General features: G+C 32.4%; 1 protein-coding gene across 5 annotated transcripts in view; it reads left to right on the forward strand.

Annotated features, from left to right (window-relative positions):
- Positions 1-20,630, forward strand: part of WDHD1 (WD repeat and HMG-box DNA binding protein 1) — a 115,823-nt gene that overhangs the window by 52,384 nt on the left and 42,809 nt on the right. For all 5 annotated transcript variants that reach the window (XM_074290756.1, XM_074290754.1, XM_074290753.1 and 2 more), the window contains 4 exons: positions 2,115-2,299; positions 2,699-2,940; positions 4,097-4,234; positions 14,745-14,901. In XM_074290756.1, the coding sequence (XP_074146857.1) occupies positions 2,115-2,299; positions 2,699-2,940; positions 4,097-4,234; positions 14,745-14,901 (722 nt within the window). The remainder of the gene's footprint in view (positions 1-2,114; positions 2,300-2,698; positions 2,941-4,096; positions 4,235-14,744; positions 14,902-20,630) is intronic.

Below are 20,630 nucleotides of genomic sequence, written 5' to 3' on the forward strand. Positions count from 1 at the left end.
TTTTTTTTTTCTACTTAATCAATTGTACTTTCTATGGTCAGCTTTTTTCCTCTCTTCCTCTTCCTCCTCCTTCTTGTTCTTTCTTTTTTTTTCTCTTTGTATAGGATGGGTAGGGTGCAAGACCCCCTTCCCAATCCAATTAACTAATCAGAGAAATCATCAGATACAAAGAGAAAACATTTATTTAATCCCTGCCTGAGAGCCATCCAAACTCCCGCCATGTACACTTGGAACCTGACCTGCTTATGGCTTGTCTAGGGTTTAAAAGGCAAAGGCCTCAAGCCTTCTCATTGGATAGACATAACCATCCTTGACCAATTATCACTAATGCTGGCTGCCTCTCACAGGTCATGTCACTTCCTGCAACTTCCTGTATCTTAAGTTCAAAGTTCATTCCTTCAGAGTCTCAGTTCTGGACAGGGAACATGTGACTCATTACTGAAAAATACTTCATCCAATCAATCCCATCCATCCATCTCCTCCTCCTCCTCCCCCTCTTCTTCTTCTTCTTCCTTTTTTTTTTTTTTTTTTGGTGAGGGGAGGTCTTTTTCCTTTCTTTTAAATTTCAGCTATGTTCTCAGGGTGAAAGGGTTAATGTCAGATTTCTTGTGGGGGGCAGTAGACCTTGCTTGTTTACCTGTTGTTGCACTGATGTTGCTCTGAGGGTCTTGGGAGACACTTTTGTCTGGTGCTTTGATGAAGATTTAGGGTGAGGGGAGTGGCTGGTGCTGCTGGAGGCAGTAAGAATCTAGCAGCCCCTGGTGGTAATCTGGATTCCTAGTGTTTAGGGGTGTGATACCCTAACAGCAATGCGATCCCCAGGCCGATATGGCAGGTTTTGCAAACGAATTCACAGTCCCAATCTCCAAGCAAGGTTTTGGCAAGTTTAGTTTCACTGAGAAGTTTTAGTGAGCTAGTTCCTGGTTAGGAAATTAGCAAAGGTTGGAGTACAGAGTTTTGATTTTATTTAGCCTTCTGTGGCAAGGGGCTAGGGAGCAAATGAGGGACTAATTCCCAAATCAAAAAAGGTAGTGATTGTTTCCCAAACCAAAGTGATTTCCAGATGAATTGGAGGTGGCAGTTTCCTGTGGGAACCAGGTAGGAGGCTGGAAATGCTTCCAGAGGCCTTGGATAGGTTGAGATTCAGAATTTTTCCAATGCAGGCCCAACCCCCCAAAGATCCAGGACACAGAGTCCTCTTACATCACTAATGCTTGTGTCTGGAGTCTACTGAGGCTGATAGGGTGTTTCTGTCTTTTCTTATTTTAATCTTTTTTGTTTTCTTCCAAGGTTATAAGCTTCTGTTTGATCCATTTTAATTTTCAAGGAGTTTGATTTTTGGGCAAGATTTTGTAACTCTTGTATCAAGCTATTAATTTCCTTTCTAACTCTTTCTTCTGTAACTCTCATTTCTTTTCCTTTTTTTTTTTTTTTTAACTCAAGAACTTCGATTTCTTTATTTAAAAATTTTTTTTTTTTATAACTCTTTAAAATAAAAGGAAAAAAAGTAAAATAAATAAAATTTTAAAAATAAAATAAAATAAAAGGAAAAAAAGCTTTCGGGCCTTCCAAGAATTTTAGTTGGGTTTCTGCTCAAGCTGTGTCTTTCTTTGAAGCATTGCTTGTAGATGTTTTGGAGTTGTTTTTTTCTTTCACATTTGTTCCTTGAACATCGTTTCTATAACATTCATTAGAGTGGAATTCTGTTTTCATTGCTCTTTATTCCAGCTTTTGTTCTGACTTCAGATTTGACCTAAAACATTGACTCTGGAGCTTTCCACACTTTTGGAGCAAAGATCTATACTAATCTCATTGATGCTTTCTTGGCTATTAAATGTTTTTTATCAAGGATCTGGAGGACAGATTGGGAACCTGTAAACTTTAGTATATTTACAATATTGTGGTTCAGGACAAAGTTTGAAAGCTGATATATGTATGGAAGATACTTTAGTATAAAACAGCTTGTAATTGAGCCCCCAAAGTACATGCATTGAAATAATTTCTACATCTTTCAGTTAATTGTGAAATAATTAGAATAGTTAGAATAGCTAGCTGATTTTAGGTACTTATGTTTCATTAAGACTGATAATTTAATCTTAATGATCTTTTTGCAGGTTTGGAATTCTATTGGAATTATTCGATGCTATAATGATGATCAAGACAGTGCTATAGATGTAGAATTTCATGATACATCCATACATCATGCAACACATTTGTCAAACACTTTGAATTACACAATAGCAGATCTTTCCCATGAAGCTGTTTTGTTTGCCTGTGAGAGTACCACAGAACTTGCAAGGTAAAATTAATAAGTGAAGAATCTGTACTGTGAACAAATATGTACACTTATGCCTTATAAATTCTTGCATTACATTGACCTCCAGTAACCTACTAAAATTTTCTTTGAGCTAATTTACTTTTAACTTAATAGTTCTTAAATACAATTTTTAAATTATTTTAAAATTCTTGAATTTTAGAAAATGTTTTCTGTTTCCATATAGAGATAATGACTGAATCATATCAAGATTTTTAGTTTTAAAAAAAACAATGAAGACTATATGTATTTATGTAGATTCACATGTGTTAGCCACTGAATTTTTAGTTTGATTTAGTGAATTTTATGTAGCAACAACCTGTTTAAATATAAAATATGAAGGTTTTAACATTTCTTTATTCTTTTTTCTTTTCCAATTTTAAGCAAGCTTCATTGCCTGCATTTTAGTTCATGGGATTCAAGTAAAGAGTGGACAGTAGATATGCCACCAAATGAAGATATTGTAGCCATTTGTCTTGGTCAAGGATGGGCTGCTTCTGCCACCAGTGCCTTGCTCCTTCGTATATTTTCTATAGGAGGTGTTCAGAAAGAGGTCTTCAGTCTTCCTGGCCCTGTTGTGTCAATGGCTGGACATGGAGAGCAACTTTTGATTGCTTTCCACAGAGGTAGCTTTTTTTTTTTTAAACTTTTTTTATACTTTCTCTGTTATGTGGTATTGAATACAGAAAAAACTAAACATTTTCTTTTTGCTTTTCCCTTTATTTCACTGTTCTTTTACCCTTATTCAGCTATAATCTTTAAAAAAATTATTGATACATTTTGTTTTGATATATCAGAATTGTCTCTTAGTATTCATCTTATTTACATTGTTGTAGTCATATATAGTACAATTTTTTTCTTTGTACTTTGTACACAGTAATCTTTGAATAGAGGGAACTGGAATTTTAGACTGTAAATAAAAAACATATTCTTATATTCACTATCACCAGTGAAAGTACACTCTAATTTTAGGGTTATTAGAATTAGCAAAAGCGTTCCATGTTGGGATTTTGTTTCCATGTCTTTTTTTCAGTTTGTATTTTGTTAAGTAAAAAGTGAAAATTTAAGTATTTTTAACCAATGTTGTCCAAACTCAAATAAAAAAGGGGATCACTAAACCATAGATAAAGATTTCTGAGGATCACATATCAACTTAGTTTTAAAATGTAATATTATCTATGTTTTGTTGTTTTGATTTATTTTGTTAAATATTTCCTAGTTGTGTTTTAATCTGGTTCAAGCCATACTTGGGAATGTTGTGGAACGCATGTTTGACACCTCTGTTGTAAATTATCATATCAAAAATCAGTATCTAATATAGGAAGCCAAACATTCATAAAACTTATTGAAGAAAGTTTTTTGACCTTCCTGTAATAGATGTGATCTCTTCTTAATACATAGTGTTTGAGGTTTGGGATTTTGCTTGTTAAAGTTGATTAATGAGCTGATTTGTACATACTGGGTACTTGTATTATTTGATGTTGGTTGAAGAAATGAAAAAACATAAAAACATCTTATATACTTTGTAAAAATCGCAGTTGTAATGTATATGACATGCTATATGTATATTTTATATGTGAATTTGATATATAATCTTATGATTAAGAGCTAAATAGTGTCATATATGGGTTTGATATTAAATAACAAACCTGATATGAATCTTAAATGTTATTGTTATAAGAATCACTCGAAGCATGAAACTGTGTCACAAATTACTATTTAGATTATTTGTTATGGTATGATAATCTTTGTGTAATTGTAATGTGTACTTTTTCTTGATAGGTACTGGATTTGATGGAGATCAATGCCTTGGAATACATCTGCTTGAGTTGGGGAAAAAGAAAAAGCAGATATTGCATGGAGACCCTCTTCCTCTTACGAGGAAGTCTTATCTCACTTGGGTGGGGTTTTCAGCTGAAGGCAAGATAAATTTACTGAATTTTCCTTGACCTTTTATTGTCAAATGTCAAGCATTTATTTTCTCTTCTTTCCGGCATCTGTCAGCCCCCAACATAGAAGAAAAAAAATAGAATGATAAAGCTCTTATATAAATAGATAGTATCAAAGTGAAACAAATTCCCATGTTATTCATATTCAGAAATATCAGTGGACCTGAGGAAGACCTGAGTAAGAATCCAACCTCAGATACTGACTAGCTGGATATTGACCCTGGGCAAGTCATTTAACTTCTGTCTGTTTCAATTTCCTTATATATACAATGAGAATTATTAATTAATCTATCTCCTAGGGTTATTGTGAGAATAAAAATAAGATTTGGGAAGTGCTCTGGAAATCTTTTTTTTTTTTTTTTTTTTTTTTTTTTTTTAATTAATTAATTAATTTTTAATCTTTTTTTTTTTTAATTTATTTTTTTTTATAATATTATCCCTTGTATTCATTTTTCCAAATTATCCCCTCCCTCCCTCCACTCCCTCCCCCCGATGACAGGTAATCCCATACATTTTACATGTGTTACAATATAACCTAGATACAATATATGTGTGTAAATACCATTTTCTTGTTGCACATTAAGAATTAGCTTCCAAAGGTATAAGTAACCTGGGTAGATAGACAGTAGTGCTAACAATTTACATTCACTTCCCAGTGTTCCTTCTCTGGGTGTAGTTATTTCTGTCCATCATTGATCAACTGGAAGTGAGTTGGATCTTCTTTATGTTGAAGATATCCACTTCCATCAGAATACCATCAGAATTCCATCAGAATACAGCATTGAAGTGTACAGCGATCTTCTGGTTCTGTTCTTTTCACTCAGCATCAGTTGATGTAAGTCTCTCCAAGCCTCTCTGTATTCCTCCTGCTGGTCATTTCTTACAGGTGCTCTGGAAATCTTAAAAATACTGTGTAAAAAGTGATAGTTATTATCACTCTACATCTTGAGTCCTTTATTTCTCTTTGGGGAATAGGATGGCATGCTTTATCTGGAGTCATAATTTTTCTCTGCATTAATCAAGAGTTCTGAAGTCTTTCAAAATTGTTCATCAGTTAAATAAATCTATTATTTCTCAAGCAATAATATGTGTCACACACAGTTGGCTATAAAACTAAAAAGAATGAAATAATCTCTATTTGCTTACCTTTTAATTGGGATAGACAACATAAAATATGTGCTGTATTAATACAAAGTAAGCAAATGCAAATGTATTTTTGAGGGAGGGTATTAGCAATTGAGATTAGGAAAGGGTTCATGGAAAAGATGATGCCAATTAGTATAAATTATTCTTTTGATATATATATTTTTTAATTTCACTTTGCAATTGTTCATATAGGACTTCTAGGTTTCTCTAAAATACTCCCTTTTATTATTCCTTATGGTAAAATAATATTCTATTATTTAAAAATATCATAATTAATTAAACATTTTAACTGCCCTTTATTTTTTTCAATTAACAAGCATGAATTTTCTTTCCCTTCAACTCTCTCCCATGTTTCATTTCAGAAAAAAAAAAATAAAATAAAACTCTTCTAACAAATATATATAATTAAACAAAATTAATTCCTATTTTAGCTGTGTTCAAAAATGCATGTTCTGCATCCTAATTCCATCAGCTTATTTTGGATAACATGTCCATTCATCATTTCTTAGGGATTGTGATTTATCGTTAAATTGATTACATAAAGCTTTCATAATTATTTTAAACCATGTTTTATATGATTATATCATAATTTGGTTAGCCTCATATATAAGCACCCTATGGTTTCTGGTCCTTTACCACTTCAAAAAGAACTACTATAAATGTTTTTGTATATATGAATACTTTTTCTTTTCTTTGAAGTATAGAATTAATAGAGGAATCACAGGGTCAAGGAATATACACAGTTTAGTAACTTTGGACATATAATTCCAATTGCTTTCCAGAATAATTGGACTAATTCACAGTTTTGACAGCAGCACATTAATGTACCCATTTTCCCATGTCCTCATCAAAATTTTTCATTTTTGCTAATTTGATAGATGTGAAGTCAAAGACAAGTTTAATTTGCATTTCTCTAGTTATTAGTTGCATTTTTTTTATATGACTTGATAGCTTGAAGTTTTTCCTTTAAAAAGTACCTATTCATAGCCCTTGACCATTTATCAGTTGTTAAATGGTTCTTATTCATCAGAAATAAGGCCTTCACTTGAAAATGTTTTACAAATATTTTTTCCAGTTAACTGTTTCTTGAAATTTTAGCTTTGTTAGTTTTGTAAATCTGTTACTTGTTGAGGTAGCTAGTGGCATAGTGGATTCAGGCCTAGACCTAGAGTCAGGAAGACCTGAGTTTCCAGTTTAGCCTCACTTACTATCTCTCTAACTCTTAGAATGTAACCTCTATTTGCCTCAGTTTCCTCAACTATAAATGGAAATAAATAATTCATTTTCAACGTTGTTGTGAGGATCAAATGAGTTAATATTTATAAAAAAAATGTTTAGCACAATTCCTGAGGGTACACAATAGGTATTTTATAAATGATTATTCACTTCCTTCCCTCTTTCCTCTGGTGGGGTCATGAACAATTCTCCTATCAATAGATCTGAAAGGTAATTTTTCCTTGCTCTAATTTGTTTATGAATTTATATATTGAAGTTATGTATCCATTTGCAATTTGTTTTGTTATGTGATGGGAGATATTGATTTAAACCTAAATTCTGCCTGATTGCTTTCTAGTTTTTTTTGAACTATTTTATTATTATTATTATTATTTTTAGCACTTTTAGTTTTTTGGCAGTTTCATAAGTGATGGCATTGAGTAAATAAATTAGTTTAGGTCTCTGCCTACCCATGATTAATTAATATTTCTCCCACTGTTTATGATTGTCTTTTAAAAAATTTTTGTAATTGTATTTTTATATAATTCCTATGTATAAAGCTAACATTTCTAGCAATATATCAAATAATAATTGTGATAATGATTATTTTTGCATTACCTTTATTTTATTGGAGAGGTCTCCAAGTTATCCACAATTCTTAAAAATGCTGGTTCTGGGTTTTAAATGGATACCACTTATTAAGAAAAATAATTTTCCAGTATATTTAATGAAAATTAGTATTGCATTTTTTCAAAAGCTCTTTTCTGCATCTATTGATATAATAATTATTTTTGTTGTTATTAATATGGTCTATTATGTGCATAGTTTTTTATTATTTTGTATTATTCCTATATTCCCAGTTTAAATCTAGCTTGGGCCTACTATGTGATCTTTGTGATAGATTGTTGTAGTCTCTTTGTTAATACTTTATTTTAAAATTTTGTGTTAATGTTCATTATCGATTCTATTTCCTATGTTTTTCTGTTCTATATTCTATGGTTTTCTCTGTTTTGACTCTCCCTGTTTCTATCATGGAAAGAATTTGGTTAAATCCTATCTTTTTCTAATTTTGTTATCATTTTATTTAATATTAGAATGGTTTATTTAATATTAGAATTAATATTAGAACTACTCTGGTAGTTTCATTTATGCCTTGTTCATTTTATTTTTCTGAAATTATTATTTATATTATCTATTTCTTGTTACAGTAATCTAGACATTTTTATAAATTATGTAAACATTTATTTTAGCTCTTGGTTTTATTTTTACTTAGGCAAAATAGTTTCTAATTTTCTTTATTCACTTGTTATGATTGCTCATTTTTCACTTTTGGTACTGGTGCTTTGGCTTTCCTCTTTCTTTAAATCACTAGTTTATTAGTCCACACATCTGATCAAAAAGTGAGAGAAATTTTTAAAGACCTTTGTAACAAATGTGCAGAGTAAAGTAAAATCAATCCACATTATGGCTTTTTACAAAAATACATATCTCTTTTTTTCTTTTTGTCTTCATCAACTCTTTCACCTTTATCATAGTTCTTCTTGAGACATGGCTAGTTATTACATTGATCAGAATTGTTAAATCTTTCAAAATTAATTTTCTTTACAATGTTGCTGTCCTTTTATAAATTGTTTTTCTGGTCTATCTTACTCTACTGTGTCAGTTCACATTAAGAACCTCTGAAATTGTCTTTTATCTCTTATGACATGATAATATAGTTTATTACATTCATATGCCACAAGCCATTCCCTAGTTGTCTAAGAAGTTATGTAAGACACTTAGATTCTAATTCTTTTTTCCCTTTTTAATCACCTGTTTATAATTTGGAAGTTTTGTTTTGCTTATTTCTTATTCTCTTCTTAAGTACCACCACTCCCCTTTTCCCCTTTACTAATCCTGGTTGTTTCCCCCTTACAGCTCCTTCTCATTGCCCAAATATATTTACTTTTTTGAGTTTCTCTGGATTTTATATTTTTATTTCATAGTTCTTGTGTTGCTTTTGTCTTTTTTTTTTTTTTTCCCCCAGAAATGCTTTGAAGTATTCTTTTCCATTAAAGGTTTGTTGTTGTTGTTTTTCTCTCTGTAGGATTATAGTTAGTATTGCACTTAAGTTATTTTTCATTTTAAGCCTGTATCTTTTGCTTTTTGGAATATTTTATTCTAAAAACAGCCCCTGTTTATGCTATACTATAGTTGCCAGATCTGTGTGATTGTGACTGTAGTAAACTGATGAATGTTTGTAGTATTTTTTTCTTTGGTGTTTTGGGTTTGGGCTATGATATTTCTGAGACTTTTCCTTTTGGACTGTCTTTCAGGCAGCAACTAATAAATTCATTTTATCTTTAATTTGCCCTCTGGTTCAAATAGAATTGGAGGATTTTCTTTAATGATTTCTTGAAACATAGTGTCCATGTTGTTTTATAAGGTCATTATTTTTAGGTAGACCAATGATTCTTAAATTATTTCACCTTAAACTTTTAAATTTTGCTTTTAGGAAATATCACTTATATATATATTTTTTATTTTGTTCTAATATTTCTTGAAAACATTGATTTCCATTCTACTTTTCAGGAAATTCATCTTTTGGGTAATTTTGCCATACTTTCTTCTAAGCTTTTTATTATTCTTCTAGTTCCTTCTGATGAGATAAATACCTAATGGTGACGTATATACCTCAATAGGATTAATTGAGGTCTAGTGGCAGGATTGGGGTACAGGGAGTCACATGGAGCTCCCCTGCAACTCCTTAGGATTCTGCGCAAGGATACAAAGTTAAATCAAAATCCGGTGCTGAGAGTCCCCTGTAAATGAATTTTACAGGCTTGAAAACCTAGAAGGGTAAAAACAAGGTTTATTGCAAGGTTAAAGTCTGGTTAGTAAAAGGCATTGATAGAGCCTTTAATTGTCTAGGTTCTGAACTGAGGTACCTCCCGGGATTAATCACTTTCTATACCACCAAGGTTCAGAGCATTGGATCTTTAAAGTTCTCAGTTTTCTCAGGTCAGACCTCAAAGACTTTCAAGCCTATCTATCTGATGTGCTATTGGATACAGCATTATTCAAATGCTGTAAAGTCTTGCAAATTGCTACATGTTGCCCTTTGTTGTACCCTGGAGTTTTCAACTTTCCCATCCTTTGACTTTCTTGGTGGAGCTTTTTATTCTTGTATTCTCTTGACATAGACATTTGCAAGCTATCTCTGTTCTTGGTCCGCCTCTAGTCATGTTGTGATATTATGTTTTGTTAGCACTGATTTGCTGGTGGCCATTTTGCTTTTGCTCTTGGGCTTCTGATTGATCTTTTGTGCATTTCTGGGAAGTAATAAATTGTTTACTTTAATTTTTCATTGGATTTCTTCATTTTTATTCAGTTTGATGTAAACTTCATGATTTTTCTGGATTGGTATGTGGGAGATGTGTGATCTGTCTCCCAATCAGAAGGCCACTATTGCTGAGAGTCCCCTCTAATTAAGTCCTATCACTATTCCTTTACTGCCTACCATTTTTATTGCATTGTGGCCAAGTAAAAGACAGTGTAAATATTTCTGTTTTTCTGTCCATCTTTGTGAATTTTTAATGCTGTAATACATAGTTTTTGTAAAGATGCTAGGTACCATTGAAAAATACATATTTTACTTTCATTTCCATCCAGTAGAGAAACTGGAAAACTAGCATTTAACTTTATAAATTTAACTTTAAAATTCTTTTTAGGACCTTGATTTCTTTCTTCTTCTTTTTTTTTTTTTTTTTAAGTTATATTTGTTTATGTCTGAAAGGGGTACTTTGAGGTCCCTACCTATTAGTTTTATTTTTCATTCTGGTAATTAGTTTAACTTTTTCTTTAAGATATTTTGCCATTATCTGCCATTTAAAAGAGAGAGAACGAGAGAGAGAGAGAAAGAAAGAAAGAAAGAGAGGCTCAAAGGATATAACATAAACATATTCAAAAGGGGTATAGAAATCTATCTTACCCTGCAGGAAAATAGGAGAGATGGGATGTGGGAAGCAAGAAAGGATGATAAAAGAGAGGGCATGTTGGGGGAAGGAGTGGTCACTTTTGAGGAGAGACTGAGTGAAAGGAAAGAATAAATGGGGGAAAATATAGTTAGCAATAACAATTGTAAAAATAATTTGGAAGCAAGTTTTTCTGATAAGGCCTCATTTCTCAAACATAATAACCATGCCCCAGTTGATAAATGATCAAAAGATACGATCTCAAAAGGAGATATAAATTCAAAGGAGTATAAATTCATATATATCCTTTGACCTAACAACACAAATAGTTGACATGAATACTCAAATTGATTCGGGGAAAAAAAGGAATATACAAACACTATTCATAGCTCTCAGGGCAAAAAAAAAAAACACCCTTGAAATTAAGGGAATGCCCATCAATTAGGGAATAGCTCAATAAACTGTGATGTATGTTTAGAAATATTATTGTTCAGGGGCAGCTAAGTGGCGCAGTGGATAGAGCACCAGCCTTGAATTCAGGAGGACCCAAGTTCAAATATGGTCTCAGACACTTAACTTCCTAGCTGTGTGACCCTGGGCAAGTCACTTAACCCCAGCCTCAAAAAAAAAAAAAAAAAAAAGAAAGAAATATTATTGTTCTGTGGGAACACAGAATATTATTGTTCTATGGGAAATGATAAACAGTATGCTCCCAGGAAGCAAAAAAACCTTGAAAAGCCCTCCATGAACTCAAGCAAAATGAAATGTACAGTTTAATAGCAATATTCTGGGATGATCAGCTGTGAATGACTTTGCTATTCTTAGTAGTACAGTCATCCATGACTATTCTGAAGGACTTATGATGAAGAATCTTATCCATTCTCAGAGAAGGAACTGATTGATTGTCTCTGAATATAGATTGAAGCATTCTCCTTTTTTTAAAAAAGTCATTTTTTCTTCAGATTTTTATTTTTATTAGAGTGGAAGATCTTTTTTTTTTTTTTTTTTTTTTTTGACAATTTGACTTTTATATAAATGTTTTGCATAACCTCATAAGTGGTTTCTTAATTGTGTGGGGGGATAAGGGAGATAATCTAGAACTCAAAGTTTTGAAACATGTAAAAAAATTTTTTTTTGTTTTGAATGTAATTGGGGAAAATACATTAATTAGCAAAGAAACAAAAATATATTTTGCCATTCTGTGGTATGTGTATAGATACAGTATTAGCATTTAATGCAGTGTGTATGATACTTGGCAGCATAATAATTTTTCTCTTTATTTCTTTTATCCAAGTCACTTTTTGCTTTTTCCTTATTTGTTATCATGATTGCTATTTCCTTTTTCAAGTTAAGTTGAAGCATAATACATTTGCTCTAGCCTTTTATTTGAACTTTATATGAATCTTTTGTTTTAAGTTTTTTTTTTCTTATAAAGAATATATTGTTAGATTCTACTTCTAGGCCTTCCTGCTATTATCTTTTCTATTCATGTTCACATTTATTATCATTGTTTATTTCCTTGTATCTAATTTGGTTATACTTTTCCTTCTCTTTGTTTCCAGTTAACTTCTTTACTAAGATGAAGACAATAGTGAGGGTTAGGACTAGTATAGTTAGTACCAGTGATCTGTGCTTGATAAAATCTACCCCTGTTCTTTTCTCATTTACACACAGCTTCTTATCCTTTTTTTTTTTCTTTTAAAAAGCCCTTAATGTTCCACCCTCTAAGATTGGAATTTGGATTGGTTATTATTACATAAAGCCTGACTCTCTGAAGTCTATCTTCCATCTTATTTCTCCTTCACCTTTTCCCTTTTCCTACTTCTTTGTTGAGTTCAAAGTATTTCTATCCCCAAGTTTTGTTTTGTTTTGTTTGTTTTTTTTTTTTTGCTGAGGCAATTGGGTTAAGTGACTTGCTCAGGGTCACACAACTAGGAAATGTTAAGTGTCTGAGGCCACATTTGAACTCAGGTCCTCCTGACTTTAGGGCTGGTGCTCTATCCACTGTGCCACCTAGCTGTCCTATGCCCAAAGTTTTTAAGCCCTCCTTGACCAGTTTAAATGAAAGTGAGATTCTTTCACCCCTTCTTCCTTACTTGCATAATTTTCTACTTGCATATACAAAGTATATGAATTATAGTCCCTTTCATTTGCTCAACCATACTTACTGTTAATATTTCTCTCAACTCTTGTGCTTGAGATTTTCTTCCTTTTTCCCAGGCCTAATATATTTTTTCTGATTCTTGATCCATTCTGATTTTCAGATAGTTTGTTAATTGGGTAAAATTTTGTATCTCTTGTTATAAGCTATTAATCTCTTTCCAAGGTTTGTTTTTTTTTTTCCTAGAGTTCTCTCTCCTAATTATTTCCTTTGGTGATCTCATTTACTTTATGGTATGATTTTTAGAAAGCTCTTCCAGACATCTTTGTTGACTTTTTAGCCAAGGTGTAACTTTTAGTTGAGGAAATCTTGTCATTGATGGTAAGCTCCAGTTTCTACTGATCAGTTAGCTTGAAATTTTTGCAAGTACAATGACAGAAGTATAATCTTGTTCTTGATTACTTACTCTTGTTTATTTCAAGTTTGTAGGTGAATCAGTGACCCTGTTTTGGGAACTGTGGAACTGTCTGTTCTTGGCTTTTGTTTTTACTCTTTGCCTGCTATTTAGTTTCAGCCCCCAGCTAAGCTGTGTCTAAGACCTTCCTTTGCTGAAGGTTCTATGCAAGTCTTCCTGGCTGAAATCTCTTTTCCTAGTTCCTGTAAGTTTCAGACTGTTTATCTGACCAGGCCTGAGCCACTTAGGTTTCTTCCTGGATTTTCAGATCACTACATAGTTTGTTGTTGTGCATGTCTTTGTTTTGGCAGAGATTTGGATTGTCCTATGGCTTCCTACTCATTTATCTTTGCTGGTCCAGAATTCCTTCATTTTAATACTCTTACTTGATTGAAATGCTATTTTTCCCTTAATAGAATCTTGATGAATTAAAAAAAATGTTTCAGGGATTATTCAGTTATTATTATCAGTTTTTGAGTGATCAAATATAGAAATACAAAGATGAGCAATACTTTTTTACCTGAAAGTCCTGATCTCAGAAACTGCTGAAACACAACATACATTAGAATGATTATTAGAATTGTTAGTTTTACAGGACTTTCAGCAGAAAATGTAGTCAATTTCAGGGCTAGCTTTCTGAATAGATCTATACTATACTATACTATACTATACTATACTATACTATACTATACTATACTATACTATACTATACTATACTACATATATACATATATACACATACACACACTAATTATCACTTAATTGAACTAATGATACTTTGAATTTGTATACTTTTAACTTAACAAGAGTTTATTAGATCCTAATTGAATTCAGATAGCAAAGGTATGAGAATTTTTTGGGAGAAGAGATAATTTTGGGTTTTATATAAGGAGTGTAGATCTGGGTAGAGAACGAGGTAATTCTAAGGTTTGACTCTGGGAATTTCTCTAAGATTACCTGTGTGATAATTTTAAAGAAAGTACTAGTTAAATACAAATTATTTTTGTTGTTAGATTTTTAACAAGAGACTTTTCATATTTCATATACTTTAATAAAAAAAAAACAAAAAACTCAGAGACAGAAGGTGTGACTCCGGGTTCCATTTGTGCTGTTTCCTAGATGTATGATAGTGAGCAATTTACCTTAACTTCTGTAAGCCTCAGTTTCTTTCTCAGTAACTGTTGAGTTGTTACACTATTTATTAGCCTCTAGTTGCACTTTGGACCTCAAAATTATGCCGCCTATTGGAAAATAATACATTTAATGCTTTGAAGTTTGTAAAGCACTTTTTTTTCACAATCAAGTGTATTATCTTCCAGCAGGTGGCATAATTTTTACCAAAACTATTGTTTTTTCCTCTGTGTTTTTATTTTCATTGTATATGATAGATATTAGGGAATATATCATTGTGTGTCATTGTTATAGGAAAATAACTACCATCTATAATTAAGTGTGACTTTTTAAATAACAAGATTTAATCATTTGCTCTTTAGCCTCTTTTATTCTTTAAGTTTCAAATATGAAGCTGTTTCTTAAGTATGTATTGATTGCCTAGTAAATAGCTACATCTATATTTCATCTATTACAAAATTATTTTTTAATTTGTAAATAGGTTCTCCTTGTTATGTGGATTCAGAGGGCATCGTGCGAATGTTAAACAGAAAACTTGGCAATACATGGACTCCCATATGTAATACCAAAGAGCATTGCAAAGGAAAATCTGATCATTACTGGGTAGTTGGCATCCATGAAAACCCTCAGCAGCTAAGGTGAAATATTAGATAATATTACAAACTAATCTTTTCTTTTTCCTTTGATGAAAATTACTTTGAAATAATACATAAGTATTTATTGTCATTTATTCTTGCTAATTCAATCACTGTACTTGCCCTCCTTATTCCAAATTAGAATTCATTACTTTTCTTGTTTAACATTTTCTACAGATGGTTTGAAAGTTGAATGGAAGTATATTAATTTCGCAAGGTATGACAATAGCATCATTGTGCAATGTTAATTCAGTCATGAAGTAAGAGACTCTTTGCTCATCATGGTCTTCCATTTATGCTATGATGAACAGAGTTCCTTAGTTCTGGTAATTTTTTTTCAAAAATCATGAATTGTTGATTAGATAGATTACTTGATTATCTGTCATTATGAGGAGCTATAGTTAACACAAATGATTGAAATGTATAGATGATTCCCTAAGCTTCTTTATAGCTATTAGTTCAAAAGTTTTGCCCTATCAGTTTTTGTTTTGTTTTTTTTTTAATAAAGGTGCTAATAAATACTAAATATTGACTTGAGTTGGGATTCCTCCCTAATGTTGCTGCTGAAAGGGAGAATAAAATAGACTTTAGGAGATTATACTCCACAGAAGATCTCTAACACCCCAACATCTATTACCCAGCATCCATGGATCTAAGAATGCTACCCCGGAATCTAGGCTTAAAATATGTCCATCCTCATTTCCCTACCTATATGGATACCCACTATTCTTCCCCATCCCCCTCCCCACCTCTGGATTTTCCTTCCCCACATTTATCTACAAACATGATAGGAATCCCAAGAAACAGCCTCACAAAGTAATTTCATTACCTACTCCAGGTAGGAATAGTCTGTTAGAATCATGGCTTGGTCCTTATACTCCTGCTTTTCTGTTATCCCCATTTTATCTCTCTTCCTCCTGGGCACAATGAGGCAAAATATCTCTGATATACATCCTTTCTTTCTGATATCCCATTTTAAGTGCTTGCTCTGAATAAAATTCTGAGAAAACCTGAAAAGGAAAAAAAAAAAAAAAAGAAAATAGACTTTCCAATTTTATTTCTCCTAAACTCAGCACAGAAGGTTCTAAAATCCCTTTGTGATTTAGAGCAATAGTTCTAAATATCTTATTTATATTACTACCTTTTCTTCCTTTCCTTTCTTTCCCTTGTCTTCCCAACCAAATATCACCTCAGTATAGTTTTACTTTTGTGTATCATTTAACTTTTATTCACAGAGAATGGCCTAATGAGTGCCATTTTTCTTTGTTAATTTTCAGCAGACAAGAGAGAACAAGATATTCTCATTCTATTAGGCATCCTTGATTTTTGGCATGACAGGCTTACCTCCTATTTTGCAAAGAAACTAGGTTGTGAACTTATCCAGGCACTGTATTTGGTATTTCACATATAAATAAATAAAATCTCTCTACTCTTAGTGGACTATTTTTACATTTTATCAATATCAAATCTGTCAGTAAATATTTAAATGCCAGGTGCAGACTATGTCTTGAGGATTCAAAGAAAAGAGAAAAGTAGCTTCTGCCCTCAAGGAGCTCACACTCTATTTGGGGAGACATTATGCAAACAATTATTTATAAACAAATTAAAATGCAGGATAAATAATCAACAAGTTAAAGACACTAGAATGAAGATAGAATAAGAAAGGCTTCCTTTAGAGGTTAAGATTTTATCTGAAACTAGAAGGAAACTAGGGAAGTGAAGAAGTGAAGATGAGAGGAGGGCAAGCATTTCAGAGTTGAGGAACAAGTGAAAATACTCATAGTCGTGAGAGTCTCTTGTTTGAAGAACAGCAAGGAGGCCACTGTTATTGGATCACTAGTGGGGGTAATGAGGTAAGCCATGAAGGGCTTTGAATGCCAAAGATTTTATATTTGTTCTTGAAGGTGATAGTGATAAGGTCTAGAGTTAGGGAACCAAAGTGATAATAGAATTTCTGGTGGTCAGAGAGTTAAATGATAAGGTCTAGTGGCAGGTTCCGGTTTCAGGGAACCAAATGGAGAGGGTTTGGCTCCCCAGCACCCCCTTGGAATTCAGCACAAAGGATAGGGAGTTTTGGGGAACTTCCTTCTGGCGGTGCAGAGATTATCTGTAAAGGAATTTACAAACTCGAAAACCTAGATTGATAAAAGAGATTTTATTATGGGGATTGGGAAGTAAGGTAAGAAATCCTGACAGAGAGGCATAAAGTCTGGTTAGGGAAATAGGTGTGGATTAAGAGAGAATAATATTGGAAATGAATTTTATTCCAGTGGGCAGATCTATGGAAAATGGAGTTTTGCACTAAGAATGCAGTTCTCAGTGGACAGAAAGTCTTGGCAGCAAAGGGAGCTGCCAAGGTCCATCTGCATGCAAGCTGGGTTTCAGCTTGAGCCGGAATTCAGTGAGTTTCTTCAATTCTATAGGATTGGAATTCCTTTGCTAGATAACCCAATGAAACTGTCTTGTTTGCTTTCCCTTGGATGGGGTCCTTTACTGAGTCAGAGTTGAAGATTTTCTCCTTCAAGGATTTTTAAAGTTTTGGGGTCCCCTCTTCAATAAGAGTACACCAAAGTTAATAAAAATAAGATGTGTGCCGTGGTCAAATCTGAACTTTAAGAAAATTACTTTCATAGCTGTGTTGGAGAATGAAATAAATTGGAAGAGAGTTGAAGTAGGCAGACTCATTAGAGGCTGTTGCAGAATAGCTAATATATGAATTGTTGAGGGCCTGGATCAGAGTAGTAGCAGTTATCAGACAAGAAAAGGTGGCAGATCTTACAAAGATAAAATCATCAGAATTTGGCAACGAATTGGAGAATGAGGAGTAAAAGAGAATAAGTTTAAAAAAAAAAGTCACCAAAAAATATATGTGCAAAAAAAAATGTATACACCAAATTTGTGATCTCATTGCTACAAGGATTGATGCGACCACTGAAGAATGTTTTCTGCCAATAAATACTGGCATGTGCTCTGCTTCTGTAGAGGTCTTATCTATAGAATATATAAAACAATATATATATAACAAAATAAACAAATTAATCTTGGAGAGAGATTGGTTGAAGAAAATAACATTGATTGCAGGTCTTTACAAATAGGCTATCGAAATGGCTTTCAAAATGTATTCCATCATTGTCAGTGACAGAGGAATCACCACATTTGCATTCATCACTTTAGTCCTCATGATGCTACATAAAGAGCTATATTAGAACAGAATTCTGGATTTGAAGTCAAAGAAAGAGCCTTAATATCTTTGAAACTTTGGGCAAGCCAGTTAGATTTTCTAGATCTCAGTTTCTTAATATTTAAAAATAAAGAAATCGAACTAGACAAATTCTAAAGTCCTTTTAACAATAAATCTGTGATCCAAAATGTTTATTCAGTATTTGGAGATGGGAACAAATAGGAAATAACACCATTCTGAGTACTAACTGAGTGCCCAGAAAGGCTATTTTTAAAAAATTTAATTTAATTTTTTAAAGATATTTGGAATGTTTAGTGTTTGGGGATAGATTATTTAAAGAGATTTTTAATTCTTTGTCTTCACATTTTCTCACCCCTTTTCAGAATTAAAAGATTTGATTTGTTAAGAATCAGTTACTTCTTTTTAGTGATAGGAATCTATTGTTATAGTACCATACTAGCCTTTCCCACTGTTGATGTTAGAGTTTATTTTCTTTTTTAAAAATATATAAGAAGTTGGATTCATATTTGTAATTTTGTTCCATTAAAACACACCAAGCTTTGTATTTTATTCAGACTGTATTATTACATTTTTTTAATAGCTTTTTATTTTCTAAGTATATGCAAAGATAGTTTTCAACATTCACCCTTGAAAATCCTTGTGTTCCATATATTATATCTAGGTTATACTGTAACATATGTAAAATGCATGAGATTGCCTGTCATCTAGGGGAGGGAGTAGAGGGAGAGGGGGAAATCTGGAAAAATGAATACAAGGGATAATGTTATAAAAAATTACTCATGCATATATACTGTCAAAAATGCATAGTTATAAAATTATTTTTTAAAAAAAGAAATTTGAAAAAAAAGAAAAAGAAAAAAAATCCTTGTGTTCTAAATTTTTCTCCTTCCTTTCCCCTTAACTTCTTTCCCTAGATAGCATGTGATTCAATATAGGTTGGACATGTGCAATTCTTCTAAACATATTTCCACATTTATTATGCTACATGAGAAAAATTAGATCAAAAAGAAAATAAAATGAGAAAGAAAGCAAGTAAACAACAACAAAAAAGGTGAAAATACTATATTAGGATCCATATTCAGTCTTCTTTCTGGATACAGATGGCTCTCTCCATCACAAGTCTATTGAAATTGGCCTGATTCACCTCATTGTTGAAAAGAACGAAGTCCATCATAATTGATCATTACATAATTTTGTTCTTGCTATGTGCACTGTTCTCTTGGTTCTGCTCACTTTATATACATCAGCTTAATGTAAGTCTTTCCAGGCCTTTTTGAAATCATCCTGGTGATAGTTTCTTAAAAAATAATGATATTCCATAACATTCATATATCATAATTGTCATTTCCCAACTGATGAGCATACAATCATTTTCCAGTTTCTTCCCATTATAAAAAGGGTTGCTACAAACATTTTTGCACATGTGGGTCCTTTCCTCTTTTTTTATGATCTCTTTGGGATACAGACCCTGCTGAGTCAAGGAGTATGCACAGTTTGATAGCCCTTTGGGCATAATTCCAAATTATTCTCCAGAATGTTTGGATTAGCTCAAACTCCGCCAACAATGTATTAGTGTCTCAGTTTCCCACATTCCCTCCAACATTTATCATTATCTTCTGTCATCTTAGCCAGTCTGAGAGGTGCACCTCAGAGTTGTTGCAATTTTCATTTCTCTAATTAATAGAAATTTAAAGCATTTTTTCATATGACTAGAAATGGTATTTTTTCATCTGAAAATTGTTCATATCCTTTGAACATTTGTCACTTCTTATAAATTTGAGTCAATTCTCTATATATTTTAGAAATGAGGCTTTTATCAGAGCGCTTAGAGGTTAAAAAAAAAAAATTCCCTCCAGTTTTTGTTTTCCTTCTAGTCTTGCTTGCATTGGTTTTGTTTGTACAAAACCTTTTTAATTTAATCAAAATTAGCCATTTTGGTCAAAGGATATGAACAGATAATTTTCAGATGATGAAATTGAAACTATTTCTACTCATATGAAAGGGTGTTCCAGATCACTATTGATCAGAGAAATGCAAATTAAGACAACTCCGAATACACTACATATCTCTCAGATTGGCTAAGATGACAGGAAAAAATAATGATGAATGTTGGAGGGGATGTGGAAAAACTGGGACACTGATGCATTGTTGGTGGAGTTGTGAATGAATCCAACCATTCTGAAGAGCAATTTGGAATTATACCCCAAAAGTTATCAAACTGTGCATATCCTTTGATCCAGGATTGTTACTACTGAGATACTAAAGAAGGCAAAGGGACCTGTATGTGCCAAAATGTTTGTGGCAGCCCTTTTTGTAGTGGCTAGAAACTGGAAAATGAATGCCCATCATTTGGAGAATGGTTGGGTAAATTGTGTTATATGAATGTTACGGAATATATATAATTGTGTTATATGAATTGTTCTGTAAGAAATGACCAGCAGGCTTGGAAAGACTTTCATGAACTGATGCTGAATGAAATGAGCAGAACCAGGAGATCATTATACACTTCAACAACAATACTGTATGAGGA

This window comes from Sminthopsis crassicaudata, chromosome 2, assembly GCF_048593235.1.
Source record: "Sminthopsis crassicaudata isolate SCR6 chromosome 2, ASM4859323v1, whole genome shotgun sequence".
In the NCBI taxonomy this organism is placed as follows: Eukaryota; Metazoa; Chordata; class Mammalia; order Dasyuromorphia; family Dasyuridae; genus Sminthopsis; species Sminthopsis crassicaudata.